A 22,656-nucleotide genomic window follows, 5' to 3' on the forward strand; every position below is an offset into this window, starting at 1 on the left:
TATCTGCAAATAATAATTTGGTCTCCTTTATAATATTTATATATTTTTTCATTATCTGGTCTGATTACAGGAAAATGCTAAATAGGAGTAATGGTAGTGCACATACTGACTTTCTCTCCAACTTTAGAGAAAATACTCCAGTACTTCACCATTAAATAGGATTCTAGCTCTTGATTTTAAGTTTTTTTAATAATGTTAAGGAAATATACATCTATATTATTAAGAGTCTTTATCAGGATGAATACTGAATTTCATAAAATCCTATTTCATCAAGTATTTTATCCTAACATATCATATGGCATATTAGTAGGCGTATATATTATATTAATGGTTTTCTTAAAATTGAATTATCCCTATGTATCTAAATCCTATTTGGTAATTGGATTTTTTAATATATGACTGCATTTTATAAATTTATTATGATTTTATTTATGATTTTTGTATCTATACTCATTAGTAAGATTATCGTTTACTTTCTTTTGGTATCTTTGTCAGAAATAGAATTATCCTAATTTAATAAAATGTATTACTTTTATAAACAGTAATAAAGTTATAAAAAATAAAGCCTAAAAATCACTCACAACTCTCCAAATGCCCACCACTTCTCTTTTAATTAAAAAAAAAAATTTTTTTAATGGAGTATAGTTGATTTAAAATGTGTTGCCCGCCACTTTTTAAACATTTATTTTTTCTTCAGATTCTGGAGCTATCGTAATAAAATCCTGACAGGCCATTTTTCCACCCCGCCCTACACTTTAGAGTATACACAGTTTAGATATATATTATACATACACTCCTGGATAGCTGCTTGTAAGACAAAATTCTATCTTTCAAATACCACTATCCCCAAAACTCACTTCGTAAAATCAGGAGACGTTTTAGATACCTAGTGGCTTTTCTTTCTTGCAGGAATTCTCTTCCCCAAGTGTTTCTACAGCCCAATCCCTTATGCTGTTTAGGTCTAAACTAAAATGCCACCTCTTCAGAGAAGGCTTCCTTGTCCACCTAATTAAAATACCGCTACCAACTTTCCATCTCTCTCTAGCCCTGATTTATTCTTCATAACCACTCTGAAATACTTTATCCCCAGTGCCCAGAAAAGTAACTGACATTCAGTAAGTGGTCAACTAATGTTTGTTGAAGGAACAAATGAATGAAAGTAAGTGGGCACCCACTTACTTGGAGATAATTTGAAGAAAAAGTCCCCAAGAATAGTTTCCTCCTTTCTGGTGCCACACTTCCTAAAATGCCTATGACAACCTTATAAGGCTACTGCATAAATCATTCATCAATAATGCCCTGGTAAAATTATTTCGTTTATCAGATTCTTTCTTCCATAATAATCAGTTCTTCAAGCCTTGAACACCTGGGGTTCCATGTAAATGAAGAAAAGTATAGAGTCTTCCAGAAACAAGCTCGTACTCTTTTTCTCATAATAGCAGTACCCAGTCAGCATATGGTAAATATATTCTGCCTACTGTTCTTGGCAGCTCCCCCCACAGAATTAAATACCAACGGAGTAAAACTATGGGGCAAAGAGAAAGTACTTGAAGAAGCAGTAATTAGTCTGGGTGATATAGGAGGGGACAGAAATCCCGAGTCCCTCATTTCTTTGGAGAATCATACCTGGAAGTAATCATACAGAAAGTGAATCTTTAAGAAAGAAGTAGAAATTGATTATGAGAATAAAACATGTTCTTTAGCTGTGGCTAAAGACTTTGAACCAGTTTTCGATTCAAATACAACAGGAACATTTCAGTTACCCAGTCCACTGAAAACAAACCCACTGAATTTGCCCATAGCTATCTTGGAAGACTGCACAGACACCAAGCAAGCTAGAAGAAAAATCCAGATTCCAGAACACACAGCCTGACATCCTCACTTAAGTTTCTCAGTCATGGTACTAAGTACCAGTAAGAGCAGTATCTTTCACAGAATACAGAAAAAACAGATTTTTTAAATACAGTAAACTCTCCATTTTCTCATCTTATCTCTGACCAAATATTTGTCCATTATTGTGACAGCATTATTCCATTTTAATTTAGATACTTCCCAATAGTCAGTCTTTATTGAATGGTGGGAACAGAAGCCAGGCCCTGGAAGTCCATATATTTCTGGTACTGTTACTTTTCTACTCCCATCTCTTATTCTTTAATGTTATCAATAACAAAAAAAATAACCACATATGCGAAAGCTGCAAAATTCTTCAAGTATAAAATTTCAAATACTGAACTTCCTTTCTGATTTACCAATTATCTAAATTCTTAAGTATAAATAACATGATTAAAATATGATGGACTCCCATTAGATGTAATTACTAATTACTGAATTAGATGTAATAACCAAAAGACAAAGGTAACAGCTAAAGGAGATACAAAATTCTAAATTAAGGTGAATGTAACTTAGGTGTTTAGGTACAGTATATGCCTATACACTCTCAAATCCAAAACAATGGATTCTGTTAGGAATTTAAATCTCTCGACTAGTACTACAGTGTTCTTTCTTTCAATTTTTTCCTCCCAGTTCATTCCAATATATGCAATGCTCCAACAACTCAGGCCCAGCAGTCCCTTCCTCAACCTTCTGTTGCCTGATTACATGAGGACACATGACATACATACAGAGTCTCATGCATTGTACATTTCTCCTCTCAAATACCTGTTCCCCATTAAATTCAAAATCAGTTCATGCATTGATTTCTATGAACAAAACAGAAATGTAATACATTGGATGCCTAACCTCTTGATTTTCTACTCCACTGCTGGAAAGCTCCAAAACAGAACCTCCACTGTCAACTACTGCTGATGTCATTGTTTATTCCCTGAGGAAGCTTCAAACGCAATCAGTCGACGTAATTAAAGGTTCATGGATGATTGCCAGTGTTACAGGTTTGCACTGTCATGTTTTAAAAGTCCACAGAGAAGGAGTGGAGTAGATATCCAGAAATCCAGTCTTCTGAAGATGAATAACCAGAGAGCCTAAAAAGAGGAAGGATTGAAAAATTATTAAAAATATACAAAATGGATATAAAGCACAACCTATTTTGCATCCAATGTTTAACATTTTTGTAAACGGAAAGGAGATAGGCTTATACAGCCCTGTGTCAAAAGAGGGCAGTAATGAACATTCTGCTCAGAGTTGTCAAGTTCGTGAACAATCTGAAGTAAGTTCTTACCAAGCTATTGCACATTGGTGACCTGATGACATCTACATTCTAAGAGATAAAATGTTATAACTTTCTCCCCTTATGAAGATGTACTATTATTCCTGAAATATTTTGGTAAAAATTCCTGAAATTAAAAAAAAAAATTTATGCACTGAAAACATAAAACGTGCTGGACCGAGACAACTTCCAAAATTATTCATCTATTTAACAAATTAAAAGATTTATTGGCTTGTAAATATTTCTTTTCTTTGACCGTGCCGCACACCGCGCAGCATGTAGGATCTTAGTTCCCCGACGAGGGATCGAATCCGTGCCCCCCCACCCCCACCCCGCCCCGCCCCGCCGTTCAAAAGCACGGAGTCTGAACCACTGGACCACCAGGGAAGTCCCTGGTTTGTAAATGTTTCATTCGTCTTTGGCTCATTTGGTTTGTTTATATGAATAATTAATTAGAATTATCTTTTTTTTGCTATGGTAGCAATCTCATTTTGTGTTCACATTTTGAATACTCATACAAGGTCTATAAAATAGATTAATTGGAGTAACTTATACTTTCAGACAAAGTAGTTTGAAAATAAGGTCGTGAAATGACTTGGAGTGACTTTAATATACTTTATCATTCTTTCCTCAATAATTTTTTTGCTATTGGTTCAAAATGCAGTATAGCAAAGGGTTTCAAGAAAACATAATTAAAGCTTTTTTCCCCTACTAGAGATGAATATCAGTATGTATATCACCTAGATTTATGCATTAGATTATCCTAATAATTCTAAAAAGTTACATTTTATTTGATTTTGTATATGTTAAATATTTCATAGAGAAATTACAGAGATTTCTTTCTGACAGGACTTTTTTCCCACAAAAATTTAAGAATGCAGAAAAATTAAGCATATTTAAAGAGAAAAGAATAACCGTTTCTAATTAACCATTCCATTAATATGTGGCCTATATTAAATTTGAACACTGGTACCATACAGATATGGAAATAAAATATTAAAGAATTTCCATAAACTTATACAATAAAAAGAAATACCTGAAAAAAAAGCAGAAATTTCACCTCACTACTTAAGACCCATTCAGTACTATTAGTCTCCTTTTTGATCTTATCAACAGAAAATGGGAAAGTATTTGTATCTTAAGAATAAAAATTAAGAAAAATCCGCAATCCCATCACACTAAAGCTTACTATTATCATACAAGGTAACAACTATTTTCAATTTCTGTTTTCTAACCATATAGAGAGTAATAGCAGAAATAACTTTTACTTACAATTTGAATGTTAAGTAGTCTAAGCATCCTTCACTATTTTCACAACTTGGCAAGAGTTAAAATATAAACCAGCAGTTCTCTGGAACTACTAGTGGGGGGAAAAAGACAGCATTAGTATAATTCTGTTAAAAAATACTTTGCCCCAAATAGGTGTGATCCTGACAGCAGGTACTTATTACAACAAACCATCCCCAAAGCCTGATGGTACACATTTTATAACGAACATAATAAAGAAATTACTCCTGGGTTATTGAGGAATCAAAAGTTTTTACCAAACTTAAAATTTTAAGTCACCACGAGATACCAAGTATTGAGTAACGACAGATTCCAACATACATAGCCTATACCCCACATCATGGGCTATATTTCAATCAACCAACAGGATCTGAACACATGGCTGCAGGTATAACCCCAGATCCCCAGGAGTATAAAATCAAGTTTAAGAAGACTAACCCAATCAACTAGACTTCAATAAAAAACAAATAGGTTAGTTAATTAATTTTAAAGACCTAAAAAATGTCAACGTTTAGAAAACAATGACTAACCCAGAAAACTACTATTGAACGACGCTAATGATATATTATTGCTGACAACTTTCCTGCTATTCACTTTCTTGCTGTCTCACCCTCCAAACTTTGCACCCATACAAATCTAACACCCCGAGCCTCCTCAAGTGGCCCTCCTCCTTTCTGAAGCTCATCTGTGCACTGGATCTTAGGTCTTGTTCCACCAATTATTCCCTCTTTTTCCTTAACCTTCTCTTTCTGAACATTGGGTTCTTTCCCTCAACATCTAAACATTTATAAGACTCTCTCAACTTTTTTTTCTTTTTTTTAAAATTTCTTGGCCGTGCTGCGTGCAGCATGAGGGATCCTAATTCCCGGACCAGGGATGGAACCCGTGCCCCCTGCAGTGGAAACTGGAGTCTTAACCACCGGACCACCAGGGAAGCCCCAAGACTCTCTCATCTTAAACATGACTCCTCCATGACCCTGCATACCCCTCCAGCTACCACTCTAGTTCCTTCCTTTCTCAGAGAAGGTTCTACCTAAAAAACCTTTTATACCCTGTCTCCACTTCCAGATTTCTCAGGTACTCCTTCTATGGAAGTTTGGCAGCCATCACCACCAACTGAAATTTTTACTAAATTCTGGTTATCAAATCCAATGGAGACATTTCTGTCTTCATAGGACTTAATGTCTCTGAAGCATTTGACACTGCTGATCATTCCCTCCTTGAAACTCTATCTTGAATTTATCTTCTCCCTCTCTAGCTATTCCTTTTCAATTCCCTCTTGCAGGCCCACCCCTAGTTTTCAAGGAGCTTGAAGAGTACAAATGTAAGCCCATATACCACATGCCTAAGTATTTTAAAGTTATAGACCAAACTAACAAGCTAGTAAATTTTATTTTACTCTCCTATCTTGACATATACACTTTTATAACAACCTACAAGGCTAAGTTCTGATTTGGCATTCTCAGACTTAACATCTATGGCGGCGGGGGGGGGGGGGGGACGGGAGGCCCGTGCTCCCCCATCTCCCTGCAGCCTGCCCCTTTTTCTCATGCCACCTTTGGCTCCCCTCCAGACTACAAGGAGCCTCACATACACACATGTGGACATCCCAGACAACACGTCTAAGCTCTGGCCACATGCCTGCAAACAGCTGCCACTTGGCCATCCCTTAGGCCGAGGGGAAGCCCATACATGTGGTATAGTTAACAGAGGAGAGAGTCAGGGAAGAGACCTGTGAAGGGTTACATGGGCAGGGAATTCTGGGATTCAAATACTCTTAGCTTGATCTAGAAATGGGTACCAGATGGACTGGCCCCTCAAAATCCTCAACCTATCCTATCAGCAGGGGTTAGCTGCAGGAAGGCCAGATGAGGGAACCCAGAGCAGGGTTCCCGCTTGGATAACTAAGGACAGTGCAACTCTCTGGTCAATCCTGGTAGGTGTTTCCAGGATCCCATCCGCAGTCCTCTTCTGATTCTTCACTCTGTCTAAACCATTTCACGCACTGCCACGGCTTCACTCAAATCTCTCTTCCAGCCTAAACCATTTTATGGGCTCCAGTTTGTCTGCTAGATATTTTCTTGCCTGTACTTCCTTGTGAAATTAAATAGGGTATAAATAAATAGCAAGCATCTATTCCAGGATATCCCAAGGACTCCATTTAATTAATTCAGTCACTCAACAAACACTAATTGAGCACCTTTTATATACGAGTAGTTTTCAGTCGCTAGAGGTACAGTGGCGAAAAAAGCAGAAGTCCTTGTTCTTATGTATCTTGAATCCCAGTGGGGAGAGATGAAAATAGCAAAATATGTTTAGCACCCATGTAGACGGTGATAAAGGCCAAGGAGGCAAATGAACCAAAAGGAGAAAATATTCGGCAAGGAAGAGGGCTGCAATTTCAAACTGGGTAATCAGAGAAGAATTCACTGAAAAAGTGACATATGAGTGAAAACTCGGAAGTAGGAAGGAGCTGCGCCAGTGACGGGGGCCATGGGGAGAGCTCCCTCGTGAAAGGAAAGAGAACATTCAAGATCTTCAAGAGGGAATAAGCCTGAAAGTTCAAAGATCAGCAAGGAGGCCAATACGGCTGGAGTGAAGTGAGCAAGAGGAAGGAAGAACAGATGCGATGACCAAGGGGTACAGAAAGGGGTCACGTAAGCCCTCGATGACGACTCTGACCTTGACCCCGGGAGAAGGAGGGCTTTGTGCAGAGAGATGACCTGATTATTCTAACGGTCATTCAGCTGCTGGGTTGAGAACAGACAAGGGGACAAGGCCAGAAGCAGGGAGATCAATTTGGAAGCTACTAGAATAACTAGGTGAGAAATGACACTGGCTAGGACTGAGTGGTGGGTTCTGGAGAGAGCGAACAGTGGTCAACCTTTAGAAATTTTTGTAGGTAAAATGGACGAAGTTTGATAGCAAACTGGACGCGGGGTGTGAATGAAAGAGAAGAGTCAAGAATGAATCCAGAGGAATCAGTCAGCGTGCCTGGACTAGCCATGAAATGGGATGAATGACGGTGTGAAACAAGTCCAACATGTCCCAAACTCAACTGCTTCTCTGCTACCTCCCCCAAGGTATGAGCTCACCTGCTGTGCTGAATTAGCCCCATAAGCTGCCCTGCCACCTACACAAGTTGCCTAAAGCAGCAGAGGCTGCAGTCGTCTGTGGCTCCTTCCCCATCAACACCATCATCCCCTCCCACTCGTGACTCCTGCTCAGTAATCTCATATCCTCTGCCTCAGTTGAGGCCCTTATTCTCATTTTTCTATAGTTGTAAGAGCCTCAGATTTTGCCTCCTGGCCTTTAATCTTCCCTCCCTTCCAGTCCATCTAACTGCACTGTCAGGGTGATCCAAGATGGGATAATATGAGGCCCCTCTCAAAATTCTTCAGCAGTTCATCATCACCTGCGAGATGAAATTTCAACCTCTTTGCAAGCATACTGATTTAGTAGAAACGAGCAAGGGGTCTAGGTCTCTTTTTCAGAAGTTATGAAATGTTCATTCTGATATGCTCCGGTATGGAAGTCACAAATCTAATCCATGCTCACTGGCCCAGCCTCATTTTCCTTTACTCCCTCCATCTTGGTTGTTTGCACCACAGCCGTCTACAGTTCTCTACATTCTTCTCTCTCTTGTCTTGACACCCTTCCCCTGTTTGCCCATTTGGCCAATTCCTAGCTGTCTTACAGGTCTCAGCTCTAAAGCAACCTCGTCACTGAACGGCTCAATATCATTTTCTGTAATTCTCTTCCCCCAATCCACATTATATACTTCCCTCACAAAAACATCGGGGAAATAACAGCTTCCAGGGGGCCCCTCCCATCAACCACAGCAAGCCCAACACCTATGCCTTTCTTTGGTGCTCCCTAAAATCCTGCTTCACTTTACCTTCTTAATATTCTTACCTTCTTACCACTTTCTCAAAGCACCAAGTTTTAAACATCTGTGTATCCAGGTTTTAAAAATCTGTGGTTGATACCACCTAAACCACTGCCTTCCATATAGCAGATAAACAGTAAAGATGTGATGAATACGAGGATAAACAAACATGTTCCAATCAGACAAATGTCTTCACTGTTCACTACGCAGACCAATGCTCCTTCCCATCCCTATCCCTTTGCTGGTTCCCTTCTCTCATCAGGAATGCCCTCTTCTTTGATTATTCAGATTCTACCTGCCCCTCATGGACAACTTTTCCCGTATAATAACATCACCTCTTTCCTCCCTCTTACTACGCCAGTTCTTTCAATAATATTTATTAAGCACTTAACTGTATACCAAATACAGCACTATGCCAAGAACACAAAAACAAAGTTAGGACTCAGCCTGCAAACAGCTTAGAGTCTAGTAAGGAGAGGCACTCGAAGCAATTACCATAATGTAAACGCCATAAAGGAAACTACAAAGTACAGTGGAAACATTAAAAAAGGGAACACCCAGTCGGCCCTGGGGGGGGGGGGGGGGGGGGGGGGGGGAGGGGATGGGAAGATTCTAGAAAAGACTTCAGAAAGGAGCCACCACTTGGTCTGGGGTTAGAAGAAGGGGTGGAAACTGGCATAACAATAAGAGAAACAATTCTGAATCATGAATACTAAGTGAACTGTCAGGACTGAAAAAAACTGTGAGAAATGATAGCAAACCTAAGTATCAGTCAGAAGTAAATGCAGCTCAGACTATAACTCAGTTGCTTAGAATACAGATCACACTCTCATCAAAAACAGTTTACGTGTATGATTTTATTCACATAAAGTACAAAAACAAGGAAAACTCAATCTATGATACTAGAAATATGATACTATATTACAAAAGGCTACTATCACTAATACATAAGGAACGCTTAAAATAGAGAATAAAGGACCAAAAAAGAACACAAGAGAAAAATATGAAAAACTGTGGTATAAAAAACAACTGTGGTATAAAAAAATATGAAAATGTGAAAAACACAAACACACAATTCACAAAACCAGATACAAAAATAGCCCTTAAACATAAGAAAAGATGTTCAAATTCACTCATAGAGAAAGGCAAGTTTTTAAAAATTGAAATACCATTTCTCTCATCTATCAGATTGGTGAAAATTAAAATGTATATAACATTATATTCTGTTGGTAAAACTGTGTACATTTATACACTGCTGGTGGGAAGCAAGGTGACACAACACTTTGGGAGGAGAATTTGGCAATATCTAACAAAACTACATATGTACTTACCTTTTAAAACAGCTTTATTGAGATATAATTCACATATCACACAGTTCACCAACTTAAAGCATATAACTTAAAGGTTTTTAGTATATGAATGAAGTGCCATCATCACCACAATCTAATTTTAGCACATTCTCAGCACGCCAGCCCCAAAAAAACCCTCACGTGCATCAGCAGTCACTCCCCACCCTCCCCCACCCTCACGTCCTTGGCGATGCTAACCTACTTCCTACCTCTAGAGATCTGCTTGTTCTGGCCATTTCATATAAACGGAATTTTAAATATGTGGACTTTTGTGACTGGTGTCTTTCACTTAGTACGTTTTCAGTGTTCATCTATGTGTAACATGTATTAGTATTTCAATTCTTTTATTGCTGAATAATATTCCATTGCACAGATATATCACATTTTATGTATCCACCCATCAGTTGGTGCAAAGTTGTTTCCACTTTTTGCCTATTATAAAATCATGCTGCTGGGGCTTCCCTGGTGGCGCAGTGGTTGAGAGTCCGCCTGCCGATGCAGGGGACACGGGTTCGTGCCCCGGTCCGGGAAGATCCCACGTGCCGCGGAGCGGCTGGGCCCGTGAGCCATGGCCGCTGAGCCTGCGCATCCGGAGCCTGTGCTCCGCAACGGGAGAGGCCACAACAGTGAGAGGCCCGCGTACCGCAAAAAAAAAAAGAAAGGAAAAAGCAGCCAAGACTCGATGGCAAAATATTTAAAACTCTTCCCCAATACTGGGAACAGAACAAATATACCTACAATTGCCACTTCAATTCAAAGCCACACTGGCAATCCTGACCAGCAGAGTTTGATAAGGAAAAATTAAAAGGCATAAGAAATGGAAAGGAAGAGGGACTTCCCTGGCAGCGCAGTGCTTAAGAATCCGCCTGCCAATGCAGGGGACAGGGGTTCGATCTCTGGTCCGGGAAGATTCCCACATGCCGCAGAGCAACTAAGCCCGTGCACCACAACTACTGAGCCTGTGCTCTAGAGCCCACGAGCCACAACTACTGAGCCCACGCTCTGCAACTACTGAAGCCCACGCTCTCTAGGGCTCACATGCCACAACTACTGAGCCCACGTGCTGCAACTACTGAAGCCCACGCGCCTGGAGCCTGTGCTCCGCAACAAGAGAAGCCACCGCAGTGAGAAGCCCGCGCACCGCAACGAAGAGCAGCCCCTGCTCACCGCAACTAGAGAAAGCCCGCGCACAGCAACGAAGACGCAACGCAGCCAAAAATTAAGTAAAATTTAAAAAGAAAAAAGAAATGTAAAGGAAGAAATGAAACTACCATTGTTTGTAGATGATAAGACTCTCTACATAGAAAGCCCAAAAGAACCTTCAGATATTAGAAGAGGGTTTGCAAGATGTGTGGATACAGATGAATGCAGTAAGTCCTCTACATACGAAACTTCAAGCTGTGAACTTTCAAAGATGAGAAAGTGTGTTCACATGTCCAATCACATAAGTTAGTTCACACGTCTGGCGTACACTGTCACATGCGTGCATCCTCTACAAGTGGTTGTGCTTTTGTGTACTTTACGGTACAGAGTACAGCAGTACGGTATCTTTATTTCAAGCCCAGGACCCAAATGTAGAACGGTACGCAAAGGTTGCAGCAGCCGTTCAGAATGCAATCCAGTGCTACCATGTCATCTATGACGAGATAAAAAGAGCTACCACCCAGACATCACTGGATCATTTTTTCAAGAGGGTAGATAGAACTGAATCTAGCAAGGAACCAGAACCTGGGCCATCAGCGTCAGGCGTTGAGTGAAATTGCAGCTTGCCCTCCGTCTCCTATTGTGGACAATCCTGATTCAGCTCTACCATCTCCCACCTCCTCTCCCTCCTCCAGTCAGGAACTCTCCTGGCCTTTTCACTCCACGCCAGCCCCTGGATGCCAGCTGTCGTACTGTACTGCTTGTACTTTTCAGGGGACTGTACCGTAAGATTAAAAATGTTTCATTTTTTGTGTTTGTTTTTTATGTATTATTTATATGAAAAGTATTATAAACCTATTACAGGACAGTACTATACAGCCGATTGTGTTAGCTGAGTTCCTAGGCTAACTTTGCGGGACTAACGGACAAACTGGACTTACAAACGCGCGCTCGGAACGGAACTCGTTCGTATGTAGGGGACTTACCATATATAAAAATCAACTGTTTCTCTATGTACCCGCAACAGACAGAAAATGTAATTTTTAAAAAGGATATCGTTTACAATAACCACAAAAATATAAGACTCCTAAGACTTGGGAATTCCCCGGCAGTTAGGGAACTGCAGTGGTGAGGACTCAGCGCTTTCACTGCCGTGGCCTGGGTTCAATCCCTGGTCAGGGAAAAAAAATCCCGCAAGCCACGTGAAGACACCTAAGACTCAATCTAACAAAGACCTCTACGGAGAAAATAAATAAACGTATTGAAAGAAATTAAAGAAATCTTGGGAATTCCCTGGCAGTCTTGGACAGGAAAGCTCAGTATCTTACAGATGTCAACGCTCAACAAATTCATCTAAGAAATTCAATATACGTCCAGTCAAAAATCCCACGGCGGTTTTACGAAAACCTTGACAAAGATAGTTAAGAAAAAAAAGGGGGGAGCGATGTACAAGAACAAAGGGCAAAAGTGAGCCAAAACCCTCTGGAGAAGAACTGCCCTACCTAGTCTACTCTATGGTAATTAGACAATGAGTAATGGTGTAGACATAACCAAATATACCAATGGAACAGAATATAGAGGCCAGAAAAAGACCCATGCATATTGGAAACTTAATGTAGGAAGAGGCAGTGTTAACATCAATGGGGAAAAAAGACTATTAAATGATGCTGAGACAAGTGATTATCCATACAAGACAAAAATTAAATCACCATCTCTCACCATTCACAAAATAAATTACAGGTGTACTAAAGACCCAAATATACAATTTTTTTTCAAAATTAGAAGGAACTATAGAATATCTTCATGAACTTATAGTTAAGGAAAAATTACTTAATACACGGAAAGCAAAAAAACAAAAGAATGACTAAACTTGATTACACCAATTTTTTAAAAAAAATTCCTAACAGTGCAAACCAAAAACAAAACCAAAAGACAAGACACTAGGAAAAGTAATTCCCCTCCCTCCAAAACAGGAGGCAAAAAGAACTCCTACTAATTAATAAGAAATATACACAACCAAAATCTATTAAAGATTTTAAAATAAATTATATTAAGGCATGCATGGCTAAATGGGATATAAATTCTTGTCAAGGTTCTAGTTCTCGGGAGTTCCCTGGTGGTCCAGTAGTTAGGACTCAGCTCTTTCACTGCCTGGGCCAGAGTTCAATCCCTGGTTAGGAAACTAAGATCCCTCCTGCAAACCGAGAGGCGCAGCCAAAAAAAAAAAAAAAAAAAAAAGCTCTAGTTCTCATGCTGAACGATGCTCTCATGTGTGTTTATCACATTATTAAAAATAAACAAACAACAGCCATTACTGGGCAAATTATTTGTGTCATGAATCAAGGATTATGATTCATCTAATTTTGTACAACTGGGGTCCAAGGAGAGGTTGAAAACTGATTTTATTAGTTTCCCATCTAAAGTGTGAAATCCATTCACATGCATTGGTTCTTTTTAAATATGTTGTGTAAATTGAATAATATTTACTAATCCTTTGACAAACTTATTTACAATTTTCCAACAGGTTGTGTTCATTTTTTGACTTAATTGCTTCTTAATGCAATTCTTAATTTGTAAGAAAGCTGTGTCAGCATAGGGGGTCACAGTTACCTTACCTGCTATTGCAGCAAATATATCTAAACAACCTAATGGATCAGAAAGAAGAACGGCAATTCCATTTGCAGGACATTTCAAGAAAAAGTAAAACTATAGGAACAGAAAACAGATCGGTGGGAAGGCGTTATCTCAAAGGGCACAAGGAACTTTTGGGGGGTGATAGCAATGTTCTATATCTTGACTGTGGTGGTAACTGCATAATGATATGAATTTCTCAAAATCATGGAAATGTAAGGATGAATTTTACTACATGTCAACTAAACTTCAATAAATTTGACTTTAAAAGAAGGAGAGGACAATGCTGCAAATTAGAGTTTAACCTATTAAAGAGATTCTTATTCAATATTAACATTATCATCATGCTAAGAAGAACTGTAGCTTGTAATCTAAACTTATGTACAGCTTGGCTCACACCTAGTACCTGCCTATGGAATCAGAAAATTCTCCCCCTAAAAAGCCTTATTATTCTTAGCCACTTTATTGGTAAAATTAAAGCTTTTAAATTTGGAACTCAATTCCCGAGATACTTCCGATTCATATTTTCATTGTTCTATTTTTTTAATTATCTACCAAGTCTGACAGGAATTACATATGTAGTTTATAATGCTAATATAGTGATAGTCTCAACTATGTATCCTTCTATTTCTATGTTACTGAATCAAGCATTTTTATGCATTGTCCTTGCACCCTTACAATAACCCTGTGAAATAGGTATAATTATTCCCCCCATTACACGAGTGCTATTTTGACAGTATGCTTTATATTTGAGAGCTAGTACGACTAACAGTTAAGAGCCTACTGACCACTGTATGCCCAGAATACAGTAGGTACTCAATAAATATTTGTTGAATGTTGGCTTTACCTATGACTACATAATCTTGGGCAGTTATTTCTCTCTTTAAACTTCAATATCCTCATCCATAATAAGACAGTAAAACAACTCTAGGAAGTCGGCGTGTTTAGTTCTTTTAATCCTTTGCATAAAGTGCCGGGCACACTATGAGTGCTGAATGGATGTAGCGTTGTTGCTGTGATGCATTGTGCAGCATCGATCAGAGCTGCACCGTGTGCCAAGGCTTCCTATTAAGAATAAGGCAGTAACAGATGATCACGCCTAAAGCCTAACTGCTCCTCGTGCAAAACTGAGATGCTCATTCTTCTAACTTGTTAAAACAAAAATCAGTACCTTTTAAAGGGATAAAAAGTAAACTAATGAATCTTTTAAAGAAAGAAGAATCCCCCTCTGAAAATGGAACCAAGTCTGAGCAGCATACTGTTGACAAATACTTGGGCCCACAGGTCAGGGCTGGAAAGTATTTGGGCAGCAAGCGGTCATGTCATGGGACTTACTTTAGGGCAAGGTGATTGATCTAGACATTTTAAACTGCATGCTAGAAATTTACAGCATAAGAGAAATTACATGAAATTACTGCAAGAGATCTTAGAGCTCATTTTATAGAAGAAATAGATTGAAGAGGCTACATGGAAAATTAAGTAAAATGTCGATAACTTGCCAACCATAAAACAATTCTGCATTTCAAGAGTCCCATACCATGGATAATAATATCTTAAAATCCTTATTTACTCACGGCCCTGAGTTCTGACACACAAAGTCATAGAATAACACATAGATAAGAAATGAACTTAGATAATCTGTGATTTCATCTAAGTTCTGTTTAAGGTATTTTGATGCTTTTCTTGCCAGGCAGGTTTTGGTTGTTTTCTTCATCATCCAAAGAACTACGATGGCCAGGTTCCTGGGCGTAACCTAACAAATGCTGGTTTGTTCAATTTATTTTGTGATGGTGAAAATCTAAGAGGGAATTATCATCTTAAAATACTCTGAATAATCAAACATTAGAGTTATTTAAAGAACTGATGAGCAAAGAGATGGCAAGACAAAATCAACCTGACTGCACTACCCACAATTACCACTGGAGCTAAAAATGATACTGCTGCCTAGCTATCTGTACTCCTTTAATATTTTGATCCTCCTAAACTCTGTTACCATTTCACACAGGCTCAAATTGTAGGGCAGTAATAATAAAGGCCATAATAAGTATATGGAGGAAGAGATCACATTAAGCACATCTTAGAATCCAACCTATCTTGAGGATGAAGATAAGCAACGAAGGTCTGATTTTTTTTTGTTTTTTTTTTGTTTTTTTTGGCCACACTGCACAGCATGCATCAAACCCGCGCCCCCTGTAGCGGAAGCAGAGCCTTAACTACTGGACCACCAGGGAAGTCCCCAAAGGTCTCATTATTAATCAGTAACCCTAAACTTATATGAATATTCATTTCTAGACTCATTCTATGAACTCTTTGTAAGAAATACTAAATGGTGGAAATAAATGTTTAGTCTGTATATTCTGTGAATAAGCACACTTCCAAATCAAGTAAGAACCAGACAGGAGAATATGTACTAGGAGGTTTGGTTAGGGAAAAAGTAGCAATCAAAGCCACCAGCTTATCCCCTGACCATTGCACAGACGTTTAAGAAGTCTCAAATATGGTCACAATAGCCTCTTGCACATCCAAAGAGAGACACATAAAAGACTTAAAAGACTTGTTTCAACTGGCTTAAGGTAGTCAAGCAACTGCTTTACAGGAAGCTAAAGCTAGAGGTGATCAGGGTATATGGCAGATTCCCAGTCATCAGGAAGCCTAAAATCTACTTAGGTTCTATTCAGCAAAGCAAACTGGGGAAAGTTTTCTTTTTGAAGGAGAGATAAATTGCCAATCCAGCAACTGCCATCCTCAAGACCCTAGTGCACGACTTCCCTGGTGGCGCAGTGGTTAAGAATCCGCCTGCCAATGCAGGGGACACGGGTTCAATCCCTGCTCCGGGAAGATGCCACATGCTGTGGAGCAACTAAGCCCATGTGCCACAACTACTGGGCCTGCGCTCTAGAGCCCGTGAGCTACAACTACTGAGCCCGCGCGCCTAGAGCCCGTGCTCTGCAACAAGAGAAGCCACCGCAATGAGAAGCCCGCACACCGCAACGAAGAGTAGCCCCCGCTCTCTGCAACTAGAGAAAGCCCGCACGCAGCAACGAAGACCCAACGCAGACATAAATAAATAAATAAATAAATTTATTTTTTAAAAAAAGACCCTAGTGCAGATAATTCTAAAACCTTGGCCAACTTCTTCACTACCGTGACTTAAAAGGAAGCAAAGAACTGCTCTTCACGACAACCTTTTTAAATATTCTGGTTTGACAGGATATGAATTCATTAATGTGAATTTACCCTAGAGGTAACTCGATAACTAGCTTAGCTTAGAGTATACTTTCTTCTTCTTCCAAACAATGAAGGGATAACAGTAGTTAACATTTATAGAGCACTTACTCTATGCCAACATTATTCTAAACTCACTACATCTATTAACCTATTTAATCTACACAATCCTACAAAACAGGTATAATTCCCCATTTTACATTTGGGGAAACTGAGGCACCAGGCGATTTTTTTTTTTTTAAGTAACTTACTCAAGGTCAAACAAACAAATGAGAAAGTCAGAATTTCAACCTAAGCCGTCTGGCTCCAGACTCTGTGCTCTTAAAGTTTTTCTGCCTCATGATTATACAAGTGTTTTTAACATTGAAACTGTGAATGAATCATATAGAACCTCTCCCACCCCACCCCTGGGAGATTTTTCTACCTACTTCCTTTATTGACTCATAACATGAGCTGATTAGAAGGCTTAAAATATGCTAAATGGGAATTACATCTACCTTATCTACATAAGCATACATATTTTTTTTCCCTTTCCAAAAAAAGGGGGTGGCGGGGGGAGGGAATTAATTATTTAACTCACAAATTCTCTCATATAAGTTCTGTAGGCCTTAGGGAGAAAGTGACAGTATCAGAAATTCTTTCTCCTTTGGCCTCTTTAGGGTTGAGCTTTTTTTTTTTTTTAACATCTTTATTGGAGTATAATTGCTTTATAAGGGTGTTTTAGTTTCTGCTTTATAACAAAGTGAATCAGCTATACATATACATATATCCCCATATCTCCTCCCTCTTGTGTCTCCCTCCCTTCCTCCCTATCCTACCCCTCTAGGTGGTCACAAAGCACCGAGCTGATCTCCCTGTGCTATGTGGCTGCTTCCCACTAGCTATCTATTTTACATTTAGTAGTGTATATATGTCCATGCCACTCTCTCACTTCGTCCCAGTTTACCTTCCCCCTCCCCATGTCCTCAAGTCCATTCTCTATGTCTGCATCTTTATTCCTGTCCTGCCCCTAGGTTCTTCAGAACCATTTTTTTTTTGATTCCATATATATGTGTTAGCATATGGTATTTGTTTTTCTCTTTCTGACTTACTTCAGAGCTTATTTTTTATTTGTTTTTTAGAAAGAAATGTTGGCCTGTAATTCTATATTAGCAAGAAACAAAGATTCTCAGGTATAGACTTTATATGTTAATTAAGATTTACCCATATTTACCTGGAACCAAAATATAAACTTTCTCATAATGTTAAATAAAAAGGTCCCTGCAGAAGCAACTAGGGGAAAATGTGCACCCAGTCTCTCACTCTGAGGCCTAAACTATAACTATTTCCGAGATTATCTCCCTTTACCTAATTAAGCCAAGGTTTATACCTTCCCCACAGGCTCTGGATCATGGGTGCTTACAGGGCCTGTAGAATGTATAAGGAATAGATCAATGAACAAACGCATGCTTATCTTTATTTGAAGGACTAAATATCATCGTCTCCATTGTACCTGCGGCTCTAATCACTGGGCAAGAATCTCTGCCACTGCTATAACTGTACTACAAATTCCAAGTTTTACAGATAATGGGTTTTTGTCTTATTTTTAGATAGTTAAATTTCAAGGAAGAAGTTACTTTCCCTTCTATTCTTTATAAAGTTAAAATCATTCATAGAAAACCCTAGAAATATTTATTCACACTCAGAAGCTGTTAAACAATAAAATTATAGGACTTCTCTGGTGGCGCAGTGCTTAAGAATCCGTCTGCCAATGCAGGGGACACGGGTTCGATCCCTGGTCCGAGAAGATCCCACATGCCACAGATCGACCAAGCCCATGCGCCGCAACTACTGAGCCTGTGCTCCAGAGCCCACACGCTGCAACTACTGAGCCTGAGTGCTGCAACTACTAAAGCCTGCACGCCTAGAGCCCATGCTCCGCAACATGAGAAGCTACCACAATGAGAAGCCACCACAATGAGAAGCCTTCACGCTGCAAGAAAGAGTAGCCCCCGCTCGCCGCAACTAGAGAAAGCCCACACGCAGCAACGAAGACCCAACGCAGCCAAAAGTAAAAATAAAAAAAAGAATAAAATTATATACTGGGCTGTAAATTAACTCTTGCGTCAAGAATGAAGGTCGCTGCAATATTTTTCCACTGTTTTCCCACCACACTTAGAAAAAAATCTAAACTCTTTAACATGGCCTTTATAAAGATCAACCCAGGGGTAGCCCACCCCACCTCTCTGACCTCATTCATCCCTCATTTCTCTTTCACTGGCTTGCTGAGCTCCAGCCACACTGGCCCTATTCCTACAACACACCAAGCTTATTCTGCACCTCCTGTTCTCTAGGCTACAAGGGTCTTCCAGATCATCCACAGACTGAATGCTCCTCACACATCATGCAGATCTCACTTCAAATACCACCTCTTCAGAGAGACATTGCCTTCATGGCTCCCCTCCCCCAAATTATATCACATTTCCAGGTAGCTGCCCCATCATTCTCTATTTGAGATCGCATTACCCTATTTTATTTGTTCACTATATTTATCATTCTCTAAAATTATCTTGTTTATATGTTTAATGCATGTCTCCTCTAACAGAATATAAGGTTCCATGAGAACAAGTACTGCATTTATCTTATTTACTACAATCTCTCAAGGACCTAAAATGAATAATACTATACTACTAAATGTACAGGCTCATATGAAGATTTTGATATCTTATAACCATTCTAACTCATTATATTGCTCTCTTAGGCTTCTTCCATTTTTTCCTACCAATTAGCACCCACCATGAGAGAATTAAGCAGCAAGAAATATGGACAAACAAGTAGACTTCATACTGTATGATCAGTTCAGGGAATGAACTAAGGTTTCAGAATTAATGCCATGTCTTTCAAATTGTACACTGATTCTACTTTCCAATAAACACTAATAATTATAAGTAAATTGTTAATTATGTTTGAAAAGAAACTATCAGATGAAATTTAGCATGTATGAGTAATATACTTTCATGCATATCATGAAATACAGATGAAAATATTGAATATAATTTAGAAATAAAGCAAACTCCATTTTAGGATTTAACACATAGTTTAGATATCATTTTCTATCTAAAATTTAATTTTATCTCCAAATACAGAAACCAAGTTTAAAGAATTAAAGGAAAGTATGACAACTGTAACTCATATAACTCTTATCAATAAAGATACAGATATTATTTTTAAAAAGAATAAAATGGAAATCCTGGAGTTGAAAAGTATAACAATTCTAGAGCTGAAAAGTATTAAGAACCAAAATTTTAAATTCACTAGCAGAGTTCAAAAAGCAGATTGGGGATGACAGAAGAAAGAGCCAATGCACTTGAAGATATATCAATAGAAATTACCAATTCTGAAAAACAGAAAAGAATTTTTGAAAAAAACCTTTCAATGAACAGAGCCTCAGAGACTTAGGAATACCATCAAGCATGCCAACTTACATGTAATGAGAGTCCCAGAAGAAAAGGAAAGAGAGAAAAGGATAGAAAAAATACTTGAAGAAACTATAGTTAGAACTTACCAAATGTTTAAAATATGGTTATCTCTACATTTAAGTTTACTGAATCCAAAGTAGGATTAACACATAGAGATCCACACCTAGACATACCACAGTAAAATTGTTGACTAGGGGCTTCCCTGGTGGCGCAGTGGTTGAGAGTCCGCCTGCCTATGCAGGGGACACAGGTTTGTGCCCCGGTCTGGGAAGATCCCACATGCCGCGGAGTGGCTAGGCCCGTGAGCCACGGCCACTGAGCCTGCGCGTCCGGAGCCTGTGCTCCGCAACGGGAGAGGCCACAGCAGTGAGAGGCCCGCGTACAGCAAAAAAAAAAAAAAAAAATTGTTGACTAAAGACAGGAAATCTTGAATGCACAAAAAGAAAAATAACTCATCAGAAACAATGAAGGCCAGAAAGCAGGAGACGACATATTCAAAATGCTAAAAGTAAACAAATGTCACAAAGAATTCTATATCCAGCAAAACTATTCTTCAAAAATAAAGGCAAAATAAAAACAATCCCAAGAAACAAAGACTGAGATAATTCATTAATAAGACTTTCCTTACAAGAAATCCAAAAGGAAGTCCACCAGACTGAAAGGAATAACCAGCCCATAACTCAAATACATAAAAAGAAATAAAGACCACATAAACGGTAAATACATGGTAAATATTTTTTTAAAAAAACCTTTTAAAATACTTGTTCTTCCCTTAACTATCTTTAAGACATACAGTTGCATTAAAATATTATAAAACTGTATTCTTGGGCTTCTAGAACATAAAAATTTAATATGCGTGACAATACTAACAGACAGGAGGGGGGAGAAAATGGAGCAAATTTTCTATATTTTACGACAATTAAATTAGTCAATTCTGAAGTAAACTGTGATAAATTAAGACACACACTGTAATCCCTAAAGCAACCTAAGAAAATAACTAAAAAATCCAGTTAAGAAACTAACAAAGGAATTAAAATGATACCCTGGAAAATATCTAGTAACTCCAGAACAGGGAGTAGAAGACAATCAAAAAAATAAAAAAGAAATGAGACGTATGGAAAGTAACTAGCAAAACTGCATAAATCTGAATATCAACTATTACATTAAACGTGAACAGATTAAACCTTCCAATCAAAAGGCAGAAGTGGTCAAACTATTTTTTTAAATAGGCATTTTAACTATATACTGTAAGATACACTTTAGATTCAAAAACAAATAAGTTGAAAGTAAAAAGACAGAAAAAGATACAGAATGCAAACAGTAAGCACAAGAGAGCTGGAGTAGCTACACTAACACCAGACAAAATACTACTATAAGGTGTATGTATGTGTATTATTATATATGTATATCATACCTAACACCAGTGCCCCAAAAATATGAAGCAAAAATTGACAGAGCGGGCCTTCCCTGGTGGTGGAGTGGTTGAGAATCTGGCTGCCAATGCAGGGGACACGGGTTCGAGCCCTGGTCCGGGAAGATCCCACATGCTGCAGAGCAACTAAGCCCCGTGCACTACAACTACTGAGCCTGTGCTCTAGAGCCCGTGAGCCACAGCTACTGAGCCTGCGCTCTAGAGCCCGTGAGCCACAACTACTGAGCCCACGTGCTGCAACTACTGAAGCCCGCACGCCTAGAGCCTGTGCTCCGCCATACGAGAAGCCACCACAATGAGAAGCCCACGCACCACAAGGAAGAGTAGCCCCCACTCACCACAACTAGAGAAACCCTGCACGCAGCAATGAAGACCCAATGCAGCCAAAGATAAATAAATAAATAACTTTATAAAAAAAAATTAGAACTGAAAGGAAAAATAGACACTTCAATAATAATAGAGATTTTAGAATCTCACTCTCAGTAATTAATAGAATAGCTAGACAGAAAATAAGCACAAAGAACCAACTTGACCTGACACCTATGAAACATTCCACCCAACAAAACCTTTCTAGCACACGTAGAACATTCTTTTTTTTTCATTTTATTTATTTATTTATTTATTTTGGCTGCATCGGGTCTTAGTTGCAGCATGAGGGATCTCTCGTTGCCACGCACAGGCTTCTCTAGCTGTGGTGCGCGGGCTTCTCTCTAGTGCGGCATGTGGGTTTTTTTCTCTAGTTGTGGTGCATGGGCTCCAGGGCGCATCGGCTCCATAGTTTGCGGCACACAGCCTCTCTTGTTGAGGCACAGGGGCTTAGTTGCCCTGCGGGCTTAGTTGCCCCACGGCATGTGGGATCTTAGTTCCACGACCAGGGATTGAACCCGTATCCCCTGCATTGGAAGGCGGATTCTTTACCACTGGACTACCAGGGAAGTCCAGAACATTCTTCATAATAGATTACATACTAGGCCATAAGAATGTCTCAATAAATTTAAAATGAGAAAAATACAAAGTATATTCTCTTACTACAGGGGAATTAAATTAGAAATCAGCAACAATGAAATTTAGGGAATCCC

General features: G+C 39.0%; 1 protein-coding gene across 4 annotated transcripts in view; it reads right to left on the reverse strand.

Annotated features, from left to right (window-relative positions):
• Positions 1-22,656, reverse strand: part of ELF2 (E74 like ETS transcription factor 2) — a 96,587-nt gene that overhangs the window by 68,285 nt on the left and 5,646 nt on the right. For all 4 annotated transcript variants that reach the window (XM_029234736.1, XM_029234737.1, XM_029234738.1 and 1 more), the window contains exons 2-3: positions 4,436-4,523; positions 2,740-2,978 (exon numbers count right to left, since the gene is read on the reverse strand). In XM_029234736.1, coding sequence (XP_029090569.1) covers positions 2,740-2,811 — 72 coding nt within the window. In that variant the 5' untranslated portion in view covers positions 2,812-2,978; positions 4,436-4,523. The remainder of the gene's footprint in view (positions 1-2,739; positions 2,979-4,435; positions 4,524-22,656) is intronic.

The sequence above is a fragment of the Monodon monoceros genome, unplaced genomic scaffold, assembly GCF_005190385.1.
Source record: "Monodon monoceros isolate NGI ecotype Baffin Bay Population unplaced genomic scaffold, NGI_Narwhal_1 Super_Scaffold_20, whole genome shotgun sequence".
NCBI lineage: Eukaryota > Metazoa > Chordata > Mammalia > Artiodactyla > Monodontidae > Monodon > Monodon monoceros.